General features: G+C 51.1%; 2 protein-coding genes across 2 annotated transcripts in view; one reads left to right on the top strand and one right to left on the bottom strand.

Moving 5' to 3' along the window:
* Positions 1–18545, top strand: part of LOC306926975 (cyclin-dependent kinase-like 5) — a 215329-nt gene that overhangs the window by 146152 nt on the left and 50632 nt on the right. Inside the window, exon 11 of the mRNA XM_079506534.1 lies at positions 3040–3361. Within this exon, the coding sequence (XP_079362660.1) occupies positions 3040–3361 (322 nt within the window). The remainder of the gene's footprint in view (positions 1–3039; positions 3362–18545) is intronic.
* LOC306927242 (E3 ubiquitin-protein ligase TRIM35-like) lies at positions 4324–5597 on the bottom strand (the record flags this gene model as incomplete). The annotated part of the gene is made up of 1 exon (XM_079506952.1): positions 4324–5597. Exon 1 carries the CDS (start codon positions 5416–5418, stop codon positions 4324–4326), a length of 1095 nt encoding a protein of 364 aa, XP_079363078.1. The 5' UTR covers positions 5419–5597.

Raw genomic sequence — 18545 nt, 5'->3', positions numbered from 1 at the left:
CAGAGAGATGTGTTTGGGTGAGCGGTGAGTCTCTTACCACCGCGGGCGGCTCAGTGACGTCATGTTGTAGTTTTAGTAAAAACAGAGATGTGTTTGGGTGAGCGGTGAGTCTCTTACCACCGCGGCTCAGTGACGTCATGTTGTAGTTTTAGTAAAAACAGAGAGATGTGTTTGGGTGAGCGGTGAGTCTCTTACCACCGCGGCTCAGTGACGTCATGTTGTAGTTTTAGTAAAAACAGAGAGATGTGTTTGGGTGAGCGGTGAGTCTCTTACCACCCTGGGCGGCTCAGTGACTTCATGTTGTAGTTTTAGTAAAAACAGAGAGATGTGTTTGGGTGAGCGGTGAGTCTCTTACCACCGCGGCTCAGTGACGTCATGTTGTAGTTTTAGTAAAAACAGAGAGATGTGTTTGGGTGAGCGGTGAGTCTCTTACCACCGCGGCTCAGTGACGTCATGTTGTAGTTTTAGTAAAAACAGAGAGATGTGTTTGGGTGAGCGGTGAGTCTCTTACCACCGCGGCTCAGTGACGTCATGTTGTAGTTTTAGTAAAAACAGAGAGATGTGTTTGGGTGAGCGGTGAGTCTCTTACCACCGCGGCTCAGTGACGTCATGTTGTAGTTTTAGTAAAAACAGAGAGATGTGTTTGGGTGAGCGGTGAGTCTCTTACCACCGCGGCTCAGTGACGTCATGTTGTAGTTTTAGTAAAAACAGAGATGTGTTTGGGTGAGCGGTGAGTCTCTTACCACCGCGGCTCAGTGACGTCATGTTGTAGTTTTAGTAAAAACAGAGAGATGTGTTTGGGTGAGCGGTGAGTCTCTTACCACCGCGGCTCAGTGACGTCATGTTGTAGTTTTAGTAAAAACAGAGAGATGTGTTTGGGTGAGCGGTGAGTCTCTTACCACTGCGGCTCAGTGACGTCATGTTGTAGTTTTAGTAAAAACAGAGAGATGTGTTTGGGTGAGCGGTGAGTCTCTTACCACCGCGGCTCAGTGACGTCATGTTGTAGTTTTAGTAAAAACAGAGATGTGTTTGGGTGAGCGGTGAGTCTCTTACCACCGCGGGCGGCTCAGTGACGTCATGTTGTAGTTTTAGTAAAAACAGAGATGTGTTTGGGTGAGCGGTGAGTCTCTTACCACCGCGGCTCAGTGACGTCATGTTGTAGTTTTAGTAAAAACAGAGAGATGTGTTTGGGTGAGCGGTGAGTCTCTTACCACCGCGGGCGGCTCAGTGACTTCATGTTGTAGTTTTCGGTGGTCACCTTATCAACTAAACCTGGAGTATGAACAGGCCTTTACTAACCACTGCTGTCCTCTCCTCCGGTGTGTCCAGGAGCAGGGACGTGCACACATAGAAAACAACTAACTGCCCTCTCCAGACCACACATATACTATGGTGGAAGAAATGCAAATGCCACTCCTTTCCTTCCATGCCATGCTGGAAGGAAGGCAGCATTCAGGAGAATTGCTCTTTTTTTCTCCAAAGTCTCCTGAACCTGAACACAGTATTTTGCGTTGAACAAATTTGTTTAGAAATCCATGTCGTTACACCTGCATCTCCACTAGCTAAACTCGCTGGGTTGCCCCCCTGAAAATAGCTGATCTACAAGCTCACAACGCGTCACCCTTGTAGATCTGCTGTAGAGCTTCTATTTTCGTAAATTATTTTTTGTCGAAATGTGACCTCTTACCGGATTTTAGCCCCTGCCTCTGTAGCAAACACAAAGGTAGGAGCAACACCAAGAGTAGGGAGGTGCTGACCACGGGGAGCGCACACCAAGAGTAGGGAGCTGCTGACCACGGGGAGCGCACACCAAGAGTAGGGAGGTGCTGACCACGGGGAGCGCACACCAAGAGTAGGGAGGTGCTGACCACGGGGAGCGCACACCAAGAGTAGGGAGGTGCTGACCACGGGGAGCGCACACCAAGAGTAGGGAGGTGCTGACCACGGGGAGCGCACACCAAGAGTAGGGAGGTGCTGACCACGGGGAGCGCACACCAAGAGTAGGGAGGTGCTGACCACGGGGAGCGCACACCAAGAGTAGGGAGGTGCTGACCACGGGGAGCGCACACCAAGAGTAGGGAGCTGCTGACCACGGGGAGTGCACACCAAGAGTAGGGAGCTGCTGACCACGGGGAGCGCACACCAAGAGTAGGGAGCTGCTGACCACGGGGAGTGCACACCAAGAGTAGGGAGGTGCTGACCACGGGGAGCGCACACCAAGAGTAGGGAGGTGCTGACCACGGGGAGCGCACACCAAGAGTAGGGAGGTGCTGACCACGGGGAGCGCACACCAAGAGTAGGGAGCTGCTGACCACGGGGAGCGCACACCAAGAGTAGGGAGGTTCTGACCACGGGGAGCGCACACCAAGAGTAGGGAGGTTCTGACCACGGGGAGCGCACACCAAGAGTAGGGAGCTGCTGACCACGGGGAGCGCACACCAAGAGTAGGGAGCTGCTGACCACGGGGAGCGCACACCAAGAGTAGGGAGCTGCTGACCACGGGAGACAAACTTTATAACAGAAAGAAGAGGTCGCACAGCTCGTAGTCCCCATGCCAAAAAATACTTTTTATTTACCAACGTTTCGACAAGCTAGTTGCCTTCTTCAGGGTAATATTTCTGTGTTAGGGTTAGGGTTATGTATATATAAAGTAACAAAACTAAAAATTATAAAAATGTACAAAACAAATGATTTGTTTGTAAATTTTTCATGTCCATGTATGGATATGGTTTGGTTCTATTATTGTCTTATACTGTCAATTGTGTAGTGGAAGAGACATATGGAAAAGTGGAAAAAAAGTGAAGTTATACTGCCTGCCATATGACGTAATCATGGTAATACCATGAAGAAGGCAACTAGCTTGTCGAAACGTTGGTAAAAAAAAAGTAAACATTGGTAAATAAAACTTATTTTTTGGCATCGGGAAGTTGTGCAACCTCTCCTTTCTGTTCTAAAGACCCTGCCTCTGTAACACTCTCTACACCGTCCCTGACTGACCACAGCTGTCATCTCTCTCTCCTCTCCTCCGGTGTCGTCCAGGAGTCACGGGGGGAAGACCTCGGGCCACCATCGCTCCAGCAGCAGAGACTGCTCCAGCCTGCCGCACCACGACGATCCCTCGGCCAACGATGGAGGAGTAGGAGGGGGAGGAGGAGGAGGAGGGGGCTTCCTGAACGGCAGCGTGCCCACCGCGGTCTCCCTCAGCCCCACGCTGCACCCGAAGAGCTACTCCTCTGGGGTGCTGCTGCACGCCACCTCGCGCAGCATGGACCTGCCGCACCTGCTCACCTCCTCCTCCACCGCCGACGACGGTGGCGGCGGCGGCGGCGTCGGGGACTTCGACTCGCACCTCGGGCCCAAGGTTTGTAGATTTGGGTTTTTTTATTTAAGGGTGGCACTAGCCACTCCCGATACGTGGCTTTTGAAGATTACGTCATATGGCAGTATAACTTCACTTTTTTCCACTTCACTTTCAATATTCGATTTTGGTCATCAGTTCTTGTACAAAACAAATAATTGGTTTTGTACATTTTTGTACATTTTTCTTTTGTTAATGTATGAACAAAGACAAAACATATATAATAATTCTCTGTAGAACACAAGAGAAAAAAAACTAAAAACAGAAACATTTCCTTTTTTTTTCATAATCTATATATTATGTAATAACAGTAGTAATCTAAATCATAATACATGATCACATGTAATTACATGGAGCGGCGGTGGCTCAGGGGTAGAGAGTGACCGGATGGCAACCGCAAGGTTCCCAGTTCGATCCCTGTGGGATCCCCCAGAGTTAGTGTCCAAGTGTCCTTGAGCAAGACTCTGAACCCCTGAGGCCATTTAAAGCTTTGTAAACAAGTAAAATACCTTTAAAATCTATTCTAAAAACGTTGCAATAATCCAAACGTGAAAAGACAAAAGCGTGGATTAATGTTTTTGCATCATCTAATGAGTTTGACAGGTAGGCTCTGATTCATATGGAAAGAGTGTGCCAGTGAAAGTGTGTGAAGTTGTGTATTATTATTATATTACTATCGACTGTTAGTCCCCTTTAAAGGGGAATTTCTTCCTAACCGTTTTTCTTTTTACAAAATCATGTTGATAATATGTATATTGACCAAAAAAATAAACATAGGGCGCTGGTCCTTTAAGAAAAGCTTAGGAGGGGTCTAACGTCAGCACACGTAGAACAGGAAGAGTGCAGCAACAACACTGCATGGACTAACCTGTCATATCATCTACAATAGATGTAAACAAAAACTAAAACAAATCGCGCGATTGAATAAGAGTTCTAGCGGTTGATCCACCCGGACGGTAAATCCGCTAATTTGGTATGGAAGGCTGGGCATGTTTTTTTGGGGTTTTTTTTTCAATGACGAATGGATACGTACGTGTCTTCATATACGGTTCTGAATTGTCTCCAACCTCAACATCCCAGCTGTGAGTCCCTGAGTTCAAGGCCTCATAACCCAGGACAATCTGTGGTCTCTCTCCACATCTCAGACTGGTCAGATCATCAGACAGAGTGAGACGTGGATGGGCAGTGTTGGGGTCCAGAATGACAGGAGTGTAGGAGACAATGTCCTTCATCTTGTTCCAGACTCTGAAGGTCAGGTTGCTCAGGTGTTTGGGCACGCCTATCACTGGTCCCGAGACCGGTTGTGGGTCCGGCGGTGTGAGCTGGACTCTCTCCATCGTGGTCTTGTAGTTCTGCAGGAATGAGACGTGTTCTGCTTTCAGCTGCTCCTCTGTGGCTCTGATTTTGCGTGAAAGGGTTGATATGTCTCTGTTCAGACCCTCAATCTTCCTCTTCATCATCAGACTCTCCTGCTGCTCTTCCTCCCTCAGTTCAGCGATACTAGCCTCCTCTTCCTCTTGTAGAAACTGATGCATCTTCTTAAACTGTTCCTTCATCTGCCTCTCTGTGTGCCAGGCCTGGACCTTAATGTGTTCTGCTCTTTGGTCACACTTTGTTTTAACTTTATTAAAGACATTCAGTGATTTCTGGACCTCCTTCTTGTGATCCAGAGCGGCTTCATCGATGGGTCTGAAGCGGTGGTCGGTGTGTTTTTTAGAATCTCGACACACAACGCACGCTGGCTGTCGACATTCCAGACAGAACAGTTTGAGTTTCTCAGCGTGCGGACCACAGAGGTCCTCAGACCCTGATGAAGCTCTCTGCTGTCTCTCCTGTACGAAGGCCTCACACAGGTTCTTCAGGGCCAGGTTTCTGGGTGGATCCACTGAATGCCTCTCCCTACAAACCGGACATTCCTTTCTTACCTTCCCTCTCCACCATTGCCGCAGGCAGTGTTTGCAGAAGCTGTGGCTACACGGCAGGAGAACAGGATCTTCATAGACCTCGTGACACACGGGACAGGAAAAATCCTCTTCTGAGAGAGACGACCTCGATGCCATTTTGTCCCTGAATGAAGCAACGAACACAGGAAATCAGCCAGTCAGTGGTGGTAACGGTCCCACTTCTCGAATTCTCCCTGGAGTTTACTTTCACTTAGAATGGTGGTTGTTGTTAAAGTCCATTCAGCTAACAGAGTCAGCAGCAGGTTGGGTCAGTGGTCTGGGTCAGTGTTCCCTCCTGTAGCTGTGGATGAAAAGACTGTCTGCTCGCACTGGAAGATGTGTTGGATCTTTAGGTGAATTAATCGTATTGTCCGTCTCTCTGTCCGTGTCGACTGTGAGGAGTGTGCTGTAAGTTTCTGTTCCCTGTTCTCTATCTGCTGAGTTTCATGAGGACGGAGCTTTGGCACACCACGGAAGTGTTGCAATGTTCGCACGTGCACTCGCAAACACACACGCACACACACACACACACACACACACACACACACACACACACACACACACACACCCGCACACACACACACACACACACACACACACACACCCGCACACACGCACACAAACACACACACATACACACACACACACGCACATGCACACGCACACACGCACATTAATAATACTCTGAGACAAATGCACCCAGAATCTAAAGCCTGGTGTATATTTAGTTGCACGATGAAAATAGGAGACCTCCATGCTCACAATGCAATGTATGTGACACGTTGTGAGCTTGTAGATCTGCTATTTTCGGCATCGGCACACACCTAAGAGTAAATTAAGCATAATATACATGCTGTATTGTATGCTCCATACATTTGGTTGAATGACATTTTTTTTCTTCTATGGCATGTTGTATTAGACAGTTGTGGGGTTGGCGAAAGGGCCTTTCTGTGTGGAGTTTGCATGTTCTCCCCGTGTCCACTAGGGTAGGTACCCTCACATGTTCTCCCCGTGTCCCCTAGGGTAGGTACCCTCACATGTTCTCCCCGTGTCCCCTAGGGTAGGTACCCTCACATGTTCTCCCCGTGTCCCCTAGGGTAGGTACCCTCACATGTTCTCCCCGTGTCCCCTAGGGTAGCTACCCTCACATGTTCTCCCCGTGTCCCCTAGGGTAGGTACCCTCACATGTTCTCCCCGTGTCCCCTAGGGTAGGTACCCTCACATGTTCTCCCCGTGTCCCCTAGGGTAGCTACCCTCACATGTTCTCCCCGTGTCCCCTAGGGTAGGTACCTTCACATGTTCTCCCCGTGTCCCCTAGGGTAGGTACCCTCACATGTTCTCCCCGTGTCCCCTAGGGTAGGTACCCTCACATGTTCTCCCCGTGTCCCCTAGGGTAGGTACCCTCAGCTCACATGTTCTCCCCGTGTCCACTATGGTAGGTACCCTCACATGTTCTCCCCGTGTCCCCTAGGGTAGGTACCCTCACATGTTCTCCCCGTGTCCCCTAGGGTAGGTACCCTCAGCTCACATGTTCTCCCCGTGTCCACTATGGTAGGTACCCTCACATGTTCTCCCCGTGTCCCCTAGGGTAGGTACCCTCACATGTTCTCCCCGTGTCCCCTAGGGTAGGTACCCTCACAAAAACATGCAGTTGTAATCCTGGTCTCTAAACTACCTCCCCCTGGCCAGCCGGGGCGCCTGATGGAGGGGAAAGGAACTGGTCGGAATAACGTGTTCCTTCCACGCGCTACGTCCGGCCAGGGAAACTCCCCCCTGTCAGGTGAAAAGAAGCAGCTTGGACTCCTCATGCATAGAAGGAAGCATGAGGTCAGTTTTCGCCATTGAGAATGCATTTGGCGTTTAAATTAAATAACTCAGAAACTATAAAACATTTCAAAGTAAAAAGTTCCAGCATGTGTCTCCACAGTCAGCTGAATTATAAAAAATCACACCCGTGTGAACTGAGTGGTGTAAGGTCTTATATAGCCTGTCTGACGTAATGAAATCATGTCTGACGTAATGAAATCATGTCTGACGTAATGAAATCACACCCGTGTGAACTGAGTGGTATAAGGTCTTATATAGCCTGTCTGACGTAATTAAATCATGTCTGACGTAATGAAATCACACCCGGGTGAACAGGGTGAACATAGCAACCATGCTCATTTTTTCTGCACAGAAAAAAAACCCTGTTCACCCGGGTGAACAGGGTGAACATAGCAACCATGCTCATTTTTTGCGCACTAACAAAGCCAGTTGTAGGAGTTGTTTACACCACTCAAAAATCACACCCGTGTGAACTGAGTGGTGTAAGGTCTTATATAGCCTGTCTGACGTAATGAAATTGATTGATTGATTGAAGAATTTATTAACAGTTTGCAGAATTACAGTACATTTCAAGCACAAACTCAATACAAAGGCTGTTAACTGTGAGTGGACGACCCAATTAAGCATTACACTTGTTTCCAATAGGGTCCACCATGTTCAAATCATCAAAACATTTAGAGACGTACAAATAGACACTTCTATAGACAGAACAGGAATTCATCATAAAGGAGGTAAAAAGGGAAAAGAAACATATACAGTGAGGGGAAAAAAAGGGTGGGCGGTGGGGGGGATTCACGTTCAGCTCCTTGAATTTGTTTGTTTTCCTTGGAGGAGCTGCGTTGGGTCCCCAAGTCGGCTCCGTGGCCGTACCTTGAGTTGGCTGTGTGGCCGTGACCGTCTCTTGTGTTGTCCTTGCGATGGGTCCCCAAGTCGGCTCAGTGGCCATACCATGAGTTGGCTGTGTGGCCGTGACCGTCTCTTGTGTTGTCCTTGCGTTCATGTTTGAGGGATTCCGATTTTACAGGGGCCAGTTTCGAATTGCAGCCGTCCGTAGGTGCCCTTTGAGAGCGGTTTTGAAAGAGTCAAGGGATTCGCATGTCTTAATGACAGTTGGTAGGGCGTTCCACATTTTGGTGGCATAGGAGCGAAAAGAATTTAGTCATGTCATGTCTGACGTAATGACGTAATGAAATCACACCCGGGTGAACAGGGTGAACATAGCAACCATGCTCATTTTTTCTGCACAGAAAAAAAACCCTGTTCACCCGGGTGAACAGGGTGAACATAGCAACCATGCTCATTTTTTGCGCACTAACAAAGCCAGTTGTAGGAGTGGTTTACACCACTCAAAAAATGTGAATGGATTTTCTAGGTGAAAGTGATTTTTGGGCAGTTTTGCGTGGGCTCTCAAAGTGTTAAAGGACCAACCTATCTTCATATAATAGGTCCTCACTAATAATCATGATAAAATGGCTAAAATTCTACTCGGTCTGTGTCTCATAGGAGGGCTGTGGGCAGTTCAGAAACCGTCTTCCAGTGACATCATCGATGGGGAATACAAGCTAATATAAACTGCAGGCTTTCTAGTCCTGAAAAGTTGCAATGCGAAAATGGAAGCCATCGTTCTCACGATAATGAAAATCTAAACATTTTTGTAGAACAATCTTGTTTAAAAAAAATCTGCCTAATGATGATGTCACTGGAAGACGGTTTCTAAACTGCCCACAGCCCTCCTATGAGACACAGACTGAGTAGAAAAGAATCGTGCCATTTTATCATGATTTTTAGTGAGGACCTATTATATGAAGATATCGGTAGGTTGAAAAGTGGTGAAGTGGTCCTTTAAATAAACAGTTGCTAAGTTTGGTTCGGTTCGGTTCTTTTTTCCCACTTAATATTGAACCAGTTCAGAGTGTTTCCACTGAACATTAATGTGTTCAGAACGCTAAAAGTTGGTTCGGAACTGGAACCAAGAATTAGCCGCCAGTTCCGTGAAAGCACCAACGTTCCAGAAGAATCTAGAACGGAACCAGTTCTAGGACCAAAGTTGTTTTGGTGGAAAAGGCGCCAGGGTGTTGCTGAGGACTGGGAACATTTCAACTAGTTTTATACTTGTTTTTACCACATCATAGACTTAATAGTAAAGAAAGAGGCGAACATTCAATGAAAACATCAGATCTACAGGCTGACAATGCGTTGCAATGTGACACGTGAGCTTGAAGATCGGCTATTTTTGGCGAAGATATTTGGTGTAGAGGGAAAAATGAGCAGACCAAATACAAAGCCAAAGGTCAAGTGTATTAAGTATGGATGGTTTAACCCATTCTGGAAGGGAACCCCTTTTGGTGTTATAACTAAGCATTATGTTATACTTTAGCTATTGAAAAATAGCAGATCTACAAGCTCATAGCGTGCCACCGAGTTGCGCGCTACGAGCCTGTAGGTCTGCTATTTTTGAAAAATCATGAAAATGCGACACAAATCTTTGAATATATATTTTTTCAGAAGACTTATTTTAAAATTTCGACGTCAGGCCTAAATGGATTAAGTGGTTCAATCCAACATATTAATAGAGAAGGTGAGACAAAGAAACATATATATTACACAACACTAATGATAGTGTGGATGGGCAGATGTTTCCTTTTTTAAATCTGTTTAATGGATTTTATTTTTATTTTTTCCCCTCCCATGTGAGGTCATTATTCATAAACATACATTTGTGTACATATGTAATGCATAATTAAATACCGCACACTTCCCACCCGTCCACCCAATATATCAGGGTGCCCAAAAGGTAGATCATAAAGATCATAAATATGTAATTTAAACATTTTAAAATAAATCAGCTTCAGTCGGCTCAAACCCACAATGCAATATTTAGTTTTCAAGATTGATTGATTTTTGAAATATTTATTAACAGTTTGCAGAATTACAGTACATTTCAAGCACAAACTCAATACAAAGACTGTTAACTGTGAGTGGACGACTCAATTAAGCATTACACAAGTTTTCAATTCATCAAAACATTTAGAGACATTAATAGACACTTCTATATAGTCAAAGAACAGAACGGGAATTCATCATAAAGAGTGTTACTGTGCACAAACGTCGGCAGCATTACACATTACAAATGTAAAAAAATCAATTTCTCCCTCTATTTCCCGTTCCAAGTGCATTAGTCTTATATGCAACGCCATTGCGGCTATTCCAAAGACCCCTCGGTTGCATATTTAAACTATTTTCAGCAATGGTATAATAGTTTTTTTCTGTGGGTAGATCTTGTTGAGCTGGACATTTTAAAAGTAGCTCTCAAGTCAAAAAGGTGTGGCCACCCCTGGGCTATACCCACCCACACTTACACGTTGCACCCCTGCACTATACCCACCCACACTTACCCGTTGCACCCCTGCACTATACCCACCCACACTTACCCGTTGCTCCCCTGGGCTATACCCACCCACACTTACACGTTGCACCCCTGCACTATACCCACCCACACTTACCCGTTGCTCCCCTGCACTATACCCACCCACACTTACCCGTTGCACCCCTGCACTATACCCACCCACACTTACCCGTTGCACCCCTGGGCTATACCCACCCACACTTACCCGTTGCACCCCTGGGCTATACCCACCCACACTTACCCGTTGCTCCCCTGCACTATACCCACCCACACTTACCCGTTGCACCCCTGGGCTATACCCACCCACACTTACCCGTTGCTCCCCTGCACTATACCCACCCACACTTACCCGTTGCACCCCTGGGCTATACCCACCCACACTTACCCGTTGCTCCCCTGCACTAAACCCACCCACACTTACCCGTTGCTCCCCTGCACTATACCCACCCACACTTACCCGTTGCACCCCTGCACTATACCCACCCACACTTACCCGTTGCTCCCCTGCACTATACCCACCCACACTTACCCGTTGCACCCCTGGGCTATACCCACCCACACTTACCCGTTGCTCCCCTGGGCTATACCCACCCACACTTACCCGTTGCACCCCTGGGCTATACCCACCCACACTTACCCGTTGCTCCCCTGCACTATACCCACCCACACTTACCCGTTGCACCCCTGGGCTATACCCACCCACACTTACCCGTTGCACCCCTGCACTATACCCACCCACACTTACCCGTTGCACCCCTGCACTATACCCACCCACACTTACCCGTTGCTCCCCTGCACTATACCCACCCACACTTACCCGTTGCACCCCTGCACTATACCCACCCACACTTACCCGTTGCTCCCCTGCACTAAACCCACCCACACTTACCCGTTGCACCCCTGCACTATACCCACCCACACTTACCCGTTGCTCCCCTGCACTAAACCCACCCACACTTACCCGTTGCTCCCCTGCACTAAACCCACCCACACTTACCCGTTGCACCCCTGCACTAAACCCACCCACACTTACCCGTTGCACCCCTGGGCTATACCCACCCACACTTACCCGTTGCTCCCCTGGGCTATACCCACCCACACTTACCCGTTGCACCCCTGGGCTATACCCACCCACACTTACCCGTTGCACCCCTGGGCTATACCCACCCACACACTTACCCGTTGCACCCCTGGGCTATACCCACCCCCACACTTACCCGTTGCACCCCTGCACTATACCCACCCACACTTACCCGTTGCACCCCTGGGCTATACCCACCCACACTTACCCGTTGCACCCCTGGGCTATACCCACCCACACTTACCCGTTGCTCCCCTGCACTATACCCACCCACACTTACCCGTTGCACCCCTGCACTATACCCACCCACACTTACCCGTTGCACCCCTGCACTAAACCCACCCACACTTACCCGTTGCTCCCCTGCACTAAACCCACCCACACTTACCCGTTGCTCCCCTGCACTATACCCACCCACACTTACCCGTTGCTCCCCTGCACTAAACCCACCCACACTTACCCGTTGCTCCCCTGCACTATACCCACCCACACTTACCCGTTGCTCCCCTGCACTAAACCCACCCACACTTACCCGTTGCACCCCTGGGCTATACCCACCCACACTTACCCGTTGCACCCCTGGGCTATACCCACCCACACTTACCCGTTGCACCCCTGGGCTATACCCACCCACACTTACCCGTTGCACCCCTGGGCTATACCCACCCACACTTACCCGTTGCACCCCTGGGCTATACCCACCCACACTTACCCGTTGCTCCCCTGCACTATACCCACCCACACTTACCCGTTGCTCCCCTGCACTATACCCACCCACACTTACCCGTTGCACCCCTGCACTAAACCCACCCACACTTACCCGTTGCACCCCTGGGCTATACCCACCCACACTTACCCGTTGCTCCCCTGCACTATACCCACCCACACTTACCCGTTGCTCCCCTGCACTATACCCACCCACACTTACCCGTTGCTCCCCTGCACTATACCCACCCACACTTACCCGTTGCACCCCTGCACTAAACCCACCCACACTTACCCGTTGCTCCCCTGGGCTATACCCACCCACACTTACCCGTTGCTCCCCTGGGCTATACCCACCCACACTTACCCGTTGCTCCCCTGGGCTATACCCACCCACACTTACCCGTTGCACCCCTGGGCTATACCCACCCACACTTACCCGTTGCACCCCTGGGCTATACCCACCCACACTTACCCGTTGCTCCCCTGGGCTATACCCACCCACACTTACCCGTTGCTCCCCTGGGCTATACCCACCCACACTTACCCGTTGCTCCCCTGGGCTATACCCACCCACACTTACCCGTTGCACCCCTGGGCTATACCCACCCACACTTACCCGTTGCACCCCTGGGCTATACCCACCCACACTTACCCGTTGCACCCCTGGGCTATACCCACCCACACTTACCCGTTGCTCCCCTGGGCTATACCCACCCACACTTACCCGTTGCACCCCTGCACTATACCCACCCACACTTACCCGTTGCACCCCTGCACTATACCCACCCACACTTACCCGTTGCACCCCTGCACTATACCCACCCACACTTACCCGTTGCACCCCTGGGCTATACCCACCCACACTTACCCGTTGCACCCCTGGGCTATACCCACCCACACTTACCCGTTGCACCCCTGGGCTATACCCACCCACACTTACCCGTTGCACCCCTGGGCTATACCCACCCACACTTACCCGTTGCTCCCCTGGGCTATACCCACCCACACTTACCCGTTTCACCCCTGCACTAAACCCACCCACACTTACCCGTTGCTCCCCTGGGCTATACCCACCCACACTTACCCGTTGCACCCCTGGGCTAAACCCACCCACACTTACCCGTTGCACCCCTGCACTATACCCACCCACACTTACCCGTTGCACCCCTGCACTAAACCCACCCACACTTACCCGTTGCACCCCTGGGCTATACCCACCCACACTTACCCGTTGCACCCCTGCACTATACCCACCCACACTTACCCGTTGCACCCCTGGGCTATACCCACCCACACTTACCCGTTGCACCCCTGGGCTATACCCACCCACACTTACCCGTTGCACCCCTGCACTATACCCACCCACACTTACCCGTTGCACCCCTGCACTAAACCCACCCACACTTACCCGTTGCACCCCTGCACTATACCCACCCACACTTACCCGTTGCACCCCTGGGCTATACCCACCCACACTTACCCGTTGCACCCCTGGGCTATACCCACCCACACTTACCCGTTGCACCCCTGGGCTATACCCACCCACACTTACCCGTTGCACCCCTGGGCTATACCCACCCACACTTACCCGTTGCACCCCTGGGCTATACCCACCCACACTTAGCCGTTGCTCCCCTGGGCTATACCCACCCACACTTACCCGTTGCACCCCTGCACTATACCCACCCACACTTACCCGTTGCACCCCTGGGCTATACCCACCCACACTTACCCGTTGCACCCCTGGGCTATACCCACCCCCACACTTACCCGTTGCAACCCTGGGCTATACCCACCCACACTTACCCGTTGCACCCCTGCACTATACCCACCCACACTTACCCGTTGCACCCCTGCACTATACCCACCCACACTTACCCGTTGCACCCCTGCACTATACCCACCCCCACACTTACCCGTTGCACCCCTGGGCTATACCCACCCACACTTACCCGTTGCTCCCCTGGGCTATACCCACCCACACTTACCCGTTGCACCCCTGGGCTATACCCACCCACACTTACCCGTTGCACCCCTGGGCTATACCCACCCACACTTACCCGTTGCTCCCCTGGGCTATACCCACCCACACTTACCCGTTGCACCCCTGGGCTATACCCACCCACACTTACCCGTTGCACCCCTGGGCTATACCCACCCACACTTACCCGTTGCTCCCCTGGGCTATACCCACCCACACTTACCCGTTGCTCCCCTGGGCTATACCCACCCACACTTACCCGTTGCTCCCCTGGGCTATACCCACCCACACTTACCCGTTGCACCCCTGGGCTATACCCACCCACACTTACCCGTTGCACCCCTGCACTATACCCACCCCCACACTTACCCGTTGCACCCCTGGGCTATACCCACCCACACTTACCCGTTGCTCCCCTGGGCTATACCCACCCACACTTACCCGTTGCACCCCTGGGCTATACCCACCCACACTTACCCGTTGCTCCCCTGGGCTATACCCACCCACACTTACCCGTTGCTCCCCTGGGCTATACCCACCCACACTTACCCGTTGCACCCCTGCACTATACCCACCCCCACACTTACCCGTTGCACCCCTGGGCTATACCCACCCACACTTACCCGTTGCTCCCCTGGGCTATACCCACCCACACTTACCCGTTGCACCCCTGGGCTATACCCACCCACACTTACCCGTTGCACCCCTGGGCTATACCCACCCACACTTACCCGTTGCTCCCCTGGGCTATACCCACCCACACTTACCCGTTGCACCCCTGGGCTATACCCACCCACACTTACCCGTTGCACCCCTGGGCTATACCCACCCACACTTACCCGTTGCTCCCCTGCACTATACCCACCCACACTTACCCGTTGCTCCCCTGGGCTAAACCCACCCACACTTACCCGTTGCTCCCCTGCACTATACCCACCCACACTTACCCGTTGCTCCCCTGGGCTATACCCACCCACACTTACCCGTTGCACCCCTGGGCTATACCCACCCACACTTACCCGTTGCACCCCTGGGCTATACCCACCCACACTTACCCGTTGCTCCCCTGCACTATACCCACCCACACTTACCCGTTGCTCCCCTGCACTATACCCACCCACACTTACCCGTTGCTCCCCTGGGCTATACCCACCCACACTTACCCGTTGCTCCCCTGGGCTATACCCACCCACACTTACCCGTTGCTCCCCTGCACTATACCCACCCACACTTACCCGTTGCTCCCCTGCACTATACCCACCCACACTTACCCGTTGCTCCCCTGGGCTATACCCACCCACACTTACCCGTTGCTCCCCTGGGCTATACCCACCCACACTTACCCGTTGCACCCCTGGGCTATACCCACCCACACTTACCCGTTGCTCCCCTGCACTAAACCCACCCACACTTACCCGTTGCACCCCTGCACTATACCCACCCACACTTACCCGTTGCTCCCCTGGGCTATACCCACCCACACTTACCCGTTGCACCCCTGCACTAAACCCACCCACACTTACCCGTTGCACCCCTGCACTAAACCCACCCACACTTACCCGTTGCTCCCCTGGGCTATACCCACCCACACTTACCCGTTGCACCCCTGCACTATACCCACCCACACTTACCCGTTGCACCCCTGCACTATACCCACCCACACTTACCCGTTGCACCCCTGCACTATACCCACCCACACTTACCCGTTGCACCCCTGCACTATACCCACCCACACTTACCCGTTGCTCCCCTGGGCTAAACCCACCCACACTTACCCGTTGCTCCCCTGCACTATACCCACCCACACTTACCCGTTGCACCCCTGCACTAAACCCACCCACACTTACCCGTTGCACCCCTGCACTATACCCACCCACACTTACCCGTTGCACCCCTGCACTAAACCCACCCACACTTACCCGTTGCACCCCTGCACTAAACCCACCCACACTTACCCGTTGCACCCCTGCACTAAACCCACCCACACTTACCCGTTGCTCCCCTGGGCTATACCCACCCACACTTACCCGTTGCACCCCTGCACTATACCCACCCACACTTACCCGTTGCTCCCCTGCACTATACCCACCCACACTTACCCGTTGCACCCCTGCACTAAACCCACCCACACTTACCCGTTGCACCCCTGCACTAAACCCACCCACACTTACCCGTTGCTCCCCTGCACTATACCCACCCACACTTACCCGTTGCACCCCTGCACTATACCCACCCACACTTACCCGTTGCTCCCCTGCACTATACCCACCCACACTTACCCGTTGCACCCCTGCACTATACCCACCCACACTTACCCGTTGCTCCCCTGCACTATACCCACCCACACTTACCCGTTGCACCCCTGCACTAAACCCACCCACACTTACCCGTTGCACCCCTGCACTATACCCACCCACACTTACCCGTTGCACCCCTGCACTAAACCCACCCACACTTACCCGTTGCACCCCTGCACTAAACCCACCCACACTTACCCGTTGCACCCCTGCACTAAACCCACCCACACTTACCCGTTGCTCCCCTGGGCTATACCCACCCACACTTACCCGTTGCACCCCTGCACTATACCCACCCACACTTACCCGTTGCTCCCCTGCACTATACCCACCCACACTTACCCGTTGCACCCCTGCACTAAACCCACCCACACTTACCCGTTGCACCCCTGCACTAAACCCACCCACACTTACCCGTTGCTCCCCTGCACTATACCCACCCACACTTACCCGTTGCACCCCTGCACTATACCCACCCACACTTACCCGTTGCTCCCCTGCACTATACCCACCCACACTTACCCGTTGCACCCCTGCACTATACCCACCCACACTTACCCGTTGCACCCCTGCACTATACCCACCCACACTTACCCGTTGCTCCCCTGCACTATACCCACCCACACTTACCCGTTGCACCCCTGCACTATACCCACCCACACTTACCTGTTGCTCCCCTGGGCTATACCCACCCACACTTACCTGTTGCTCCCCTGGGCTATACCCACCCACACTTACCCGTTGCTCCCCTGCACTATACCCACCCACACTTACCCGTTGCACCCCTGCACTATACCCACCCACACTTACCCGTTGCTCCCCTGGGCTATACCCACCCACACTTACCCGTTGCACCCCTGGGCTATACCCACCCACACTTACCCGTTGCACCCCTGGGGTAAACCCACCCACACTTACCCGTTGCACCCCTGGGCTATACCCACCCACACTTACCCGTTGCACCCCTGGGCTATACCCACCCACACTTACCCGTTGCACCCCTGGGCTATACCCACCCACACTTACCCGTTGCACCCCTGGGCTATACCCACCCACACTTACCCGTTGCACCCCTGGGCTATACCCACCCACACTTACCCGTTGCTCCCCTGGGCTATACCCACCCACACTTACCCGTTGCTCCCCTGGGCTATACCCACCCACACTTACCCGTTGCACCCCTGCACTATACCCACCCACACTTACCCGTTGCACCCCTGGGCTATACCCACCCACACTTACCCGTTGCAGAAACAATACTGCAAGAACGAAAAATAAAGCAAAAAGAATTAATAAATGGTAGTAAAAAATAGAACTGAAATAAAATACATTGCTTAGAAATTTGGCAAACAATATTTGCGTTAGCCATGTCGGTCAGCAGTAGCATGCCTAAAGTTACAGATATCTCACCAAGAGTTAATTTGTACATGAGTTAATTTGAACATGAGTTAATTTGTACATGAGTTCATTTGTACATGAGTTCATTTGTACATGAGTTCATTTGTACATGAGTTCATTTGTACATGAGTTCATTTGTACATGAGTTCATTTGAACATGAGTTCATTTGAACATGAGTTCATTTGTACATGAGTTCATTTGAACATGAGTTCATTTGTACATGAGTTCATTTGTACATGAGTTCATTTGAACATGAGTTCATTTGTACATGAGTTCATTTGAACATGGGTTCATTTGTACATGAGTTCATTTGTACATGAGTTCATTTGTACATGAGTTCATTTGTACATGAGTTCATTTGAACATGAGTTCATTTGAACAATAAGAGAGGAAGGAAAAGAGTAGAGGGGAGAAAAATAGTGAGGGGAGATTTTTTTTTATAAACAAGATTTATATATAAATATATGTATTTATTAGCGGTGTAACGATATAGTCGAAGTATATCGAAATGTAACAAATGCAACAAAAACCTGCACTATCCACAT

This window comes from Electrona antarctica (assembly GCF_951216825.1).
Source record: "Electrona antarctica genome assembly, chromosome: 7".
NCBI classification, from domain to species: Eukaryota; Metazoa; Chordata; class Actinopteri; order Myctophiformes; family Myctophidae; genus Electrona; species Electrona antarctica.
This window is presented reverse-complemented; position numbering and strand designations above follow the sequence as displayed.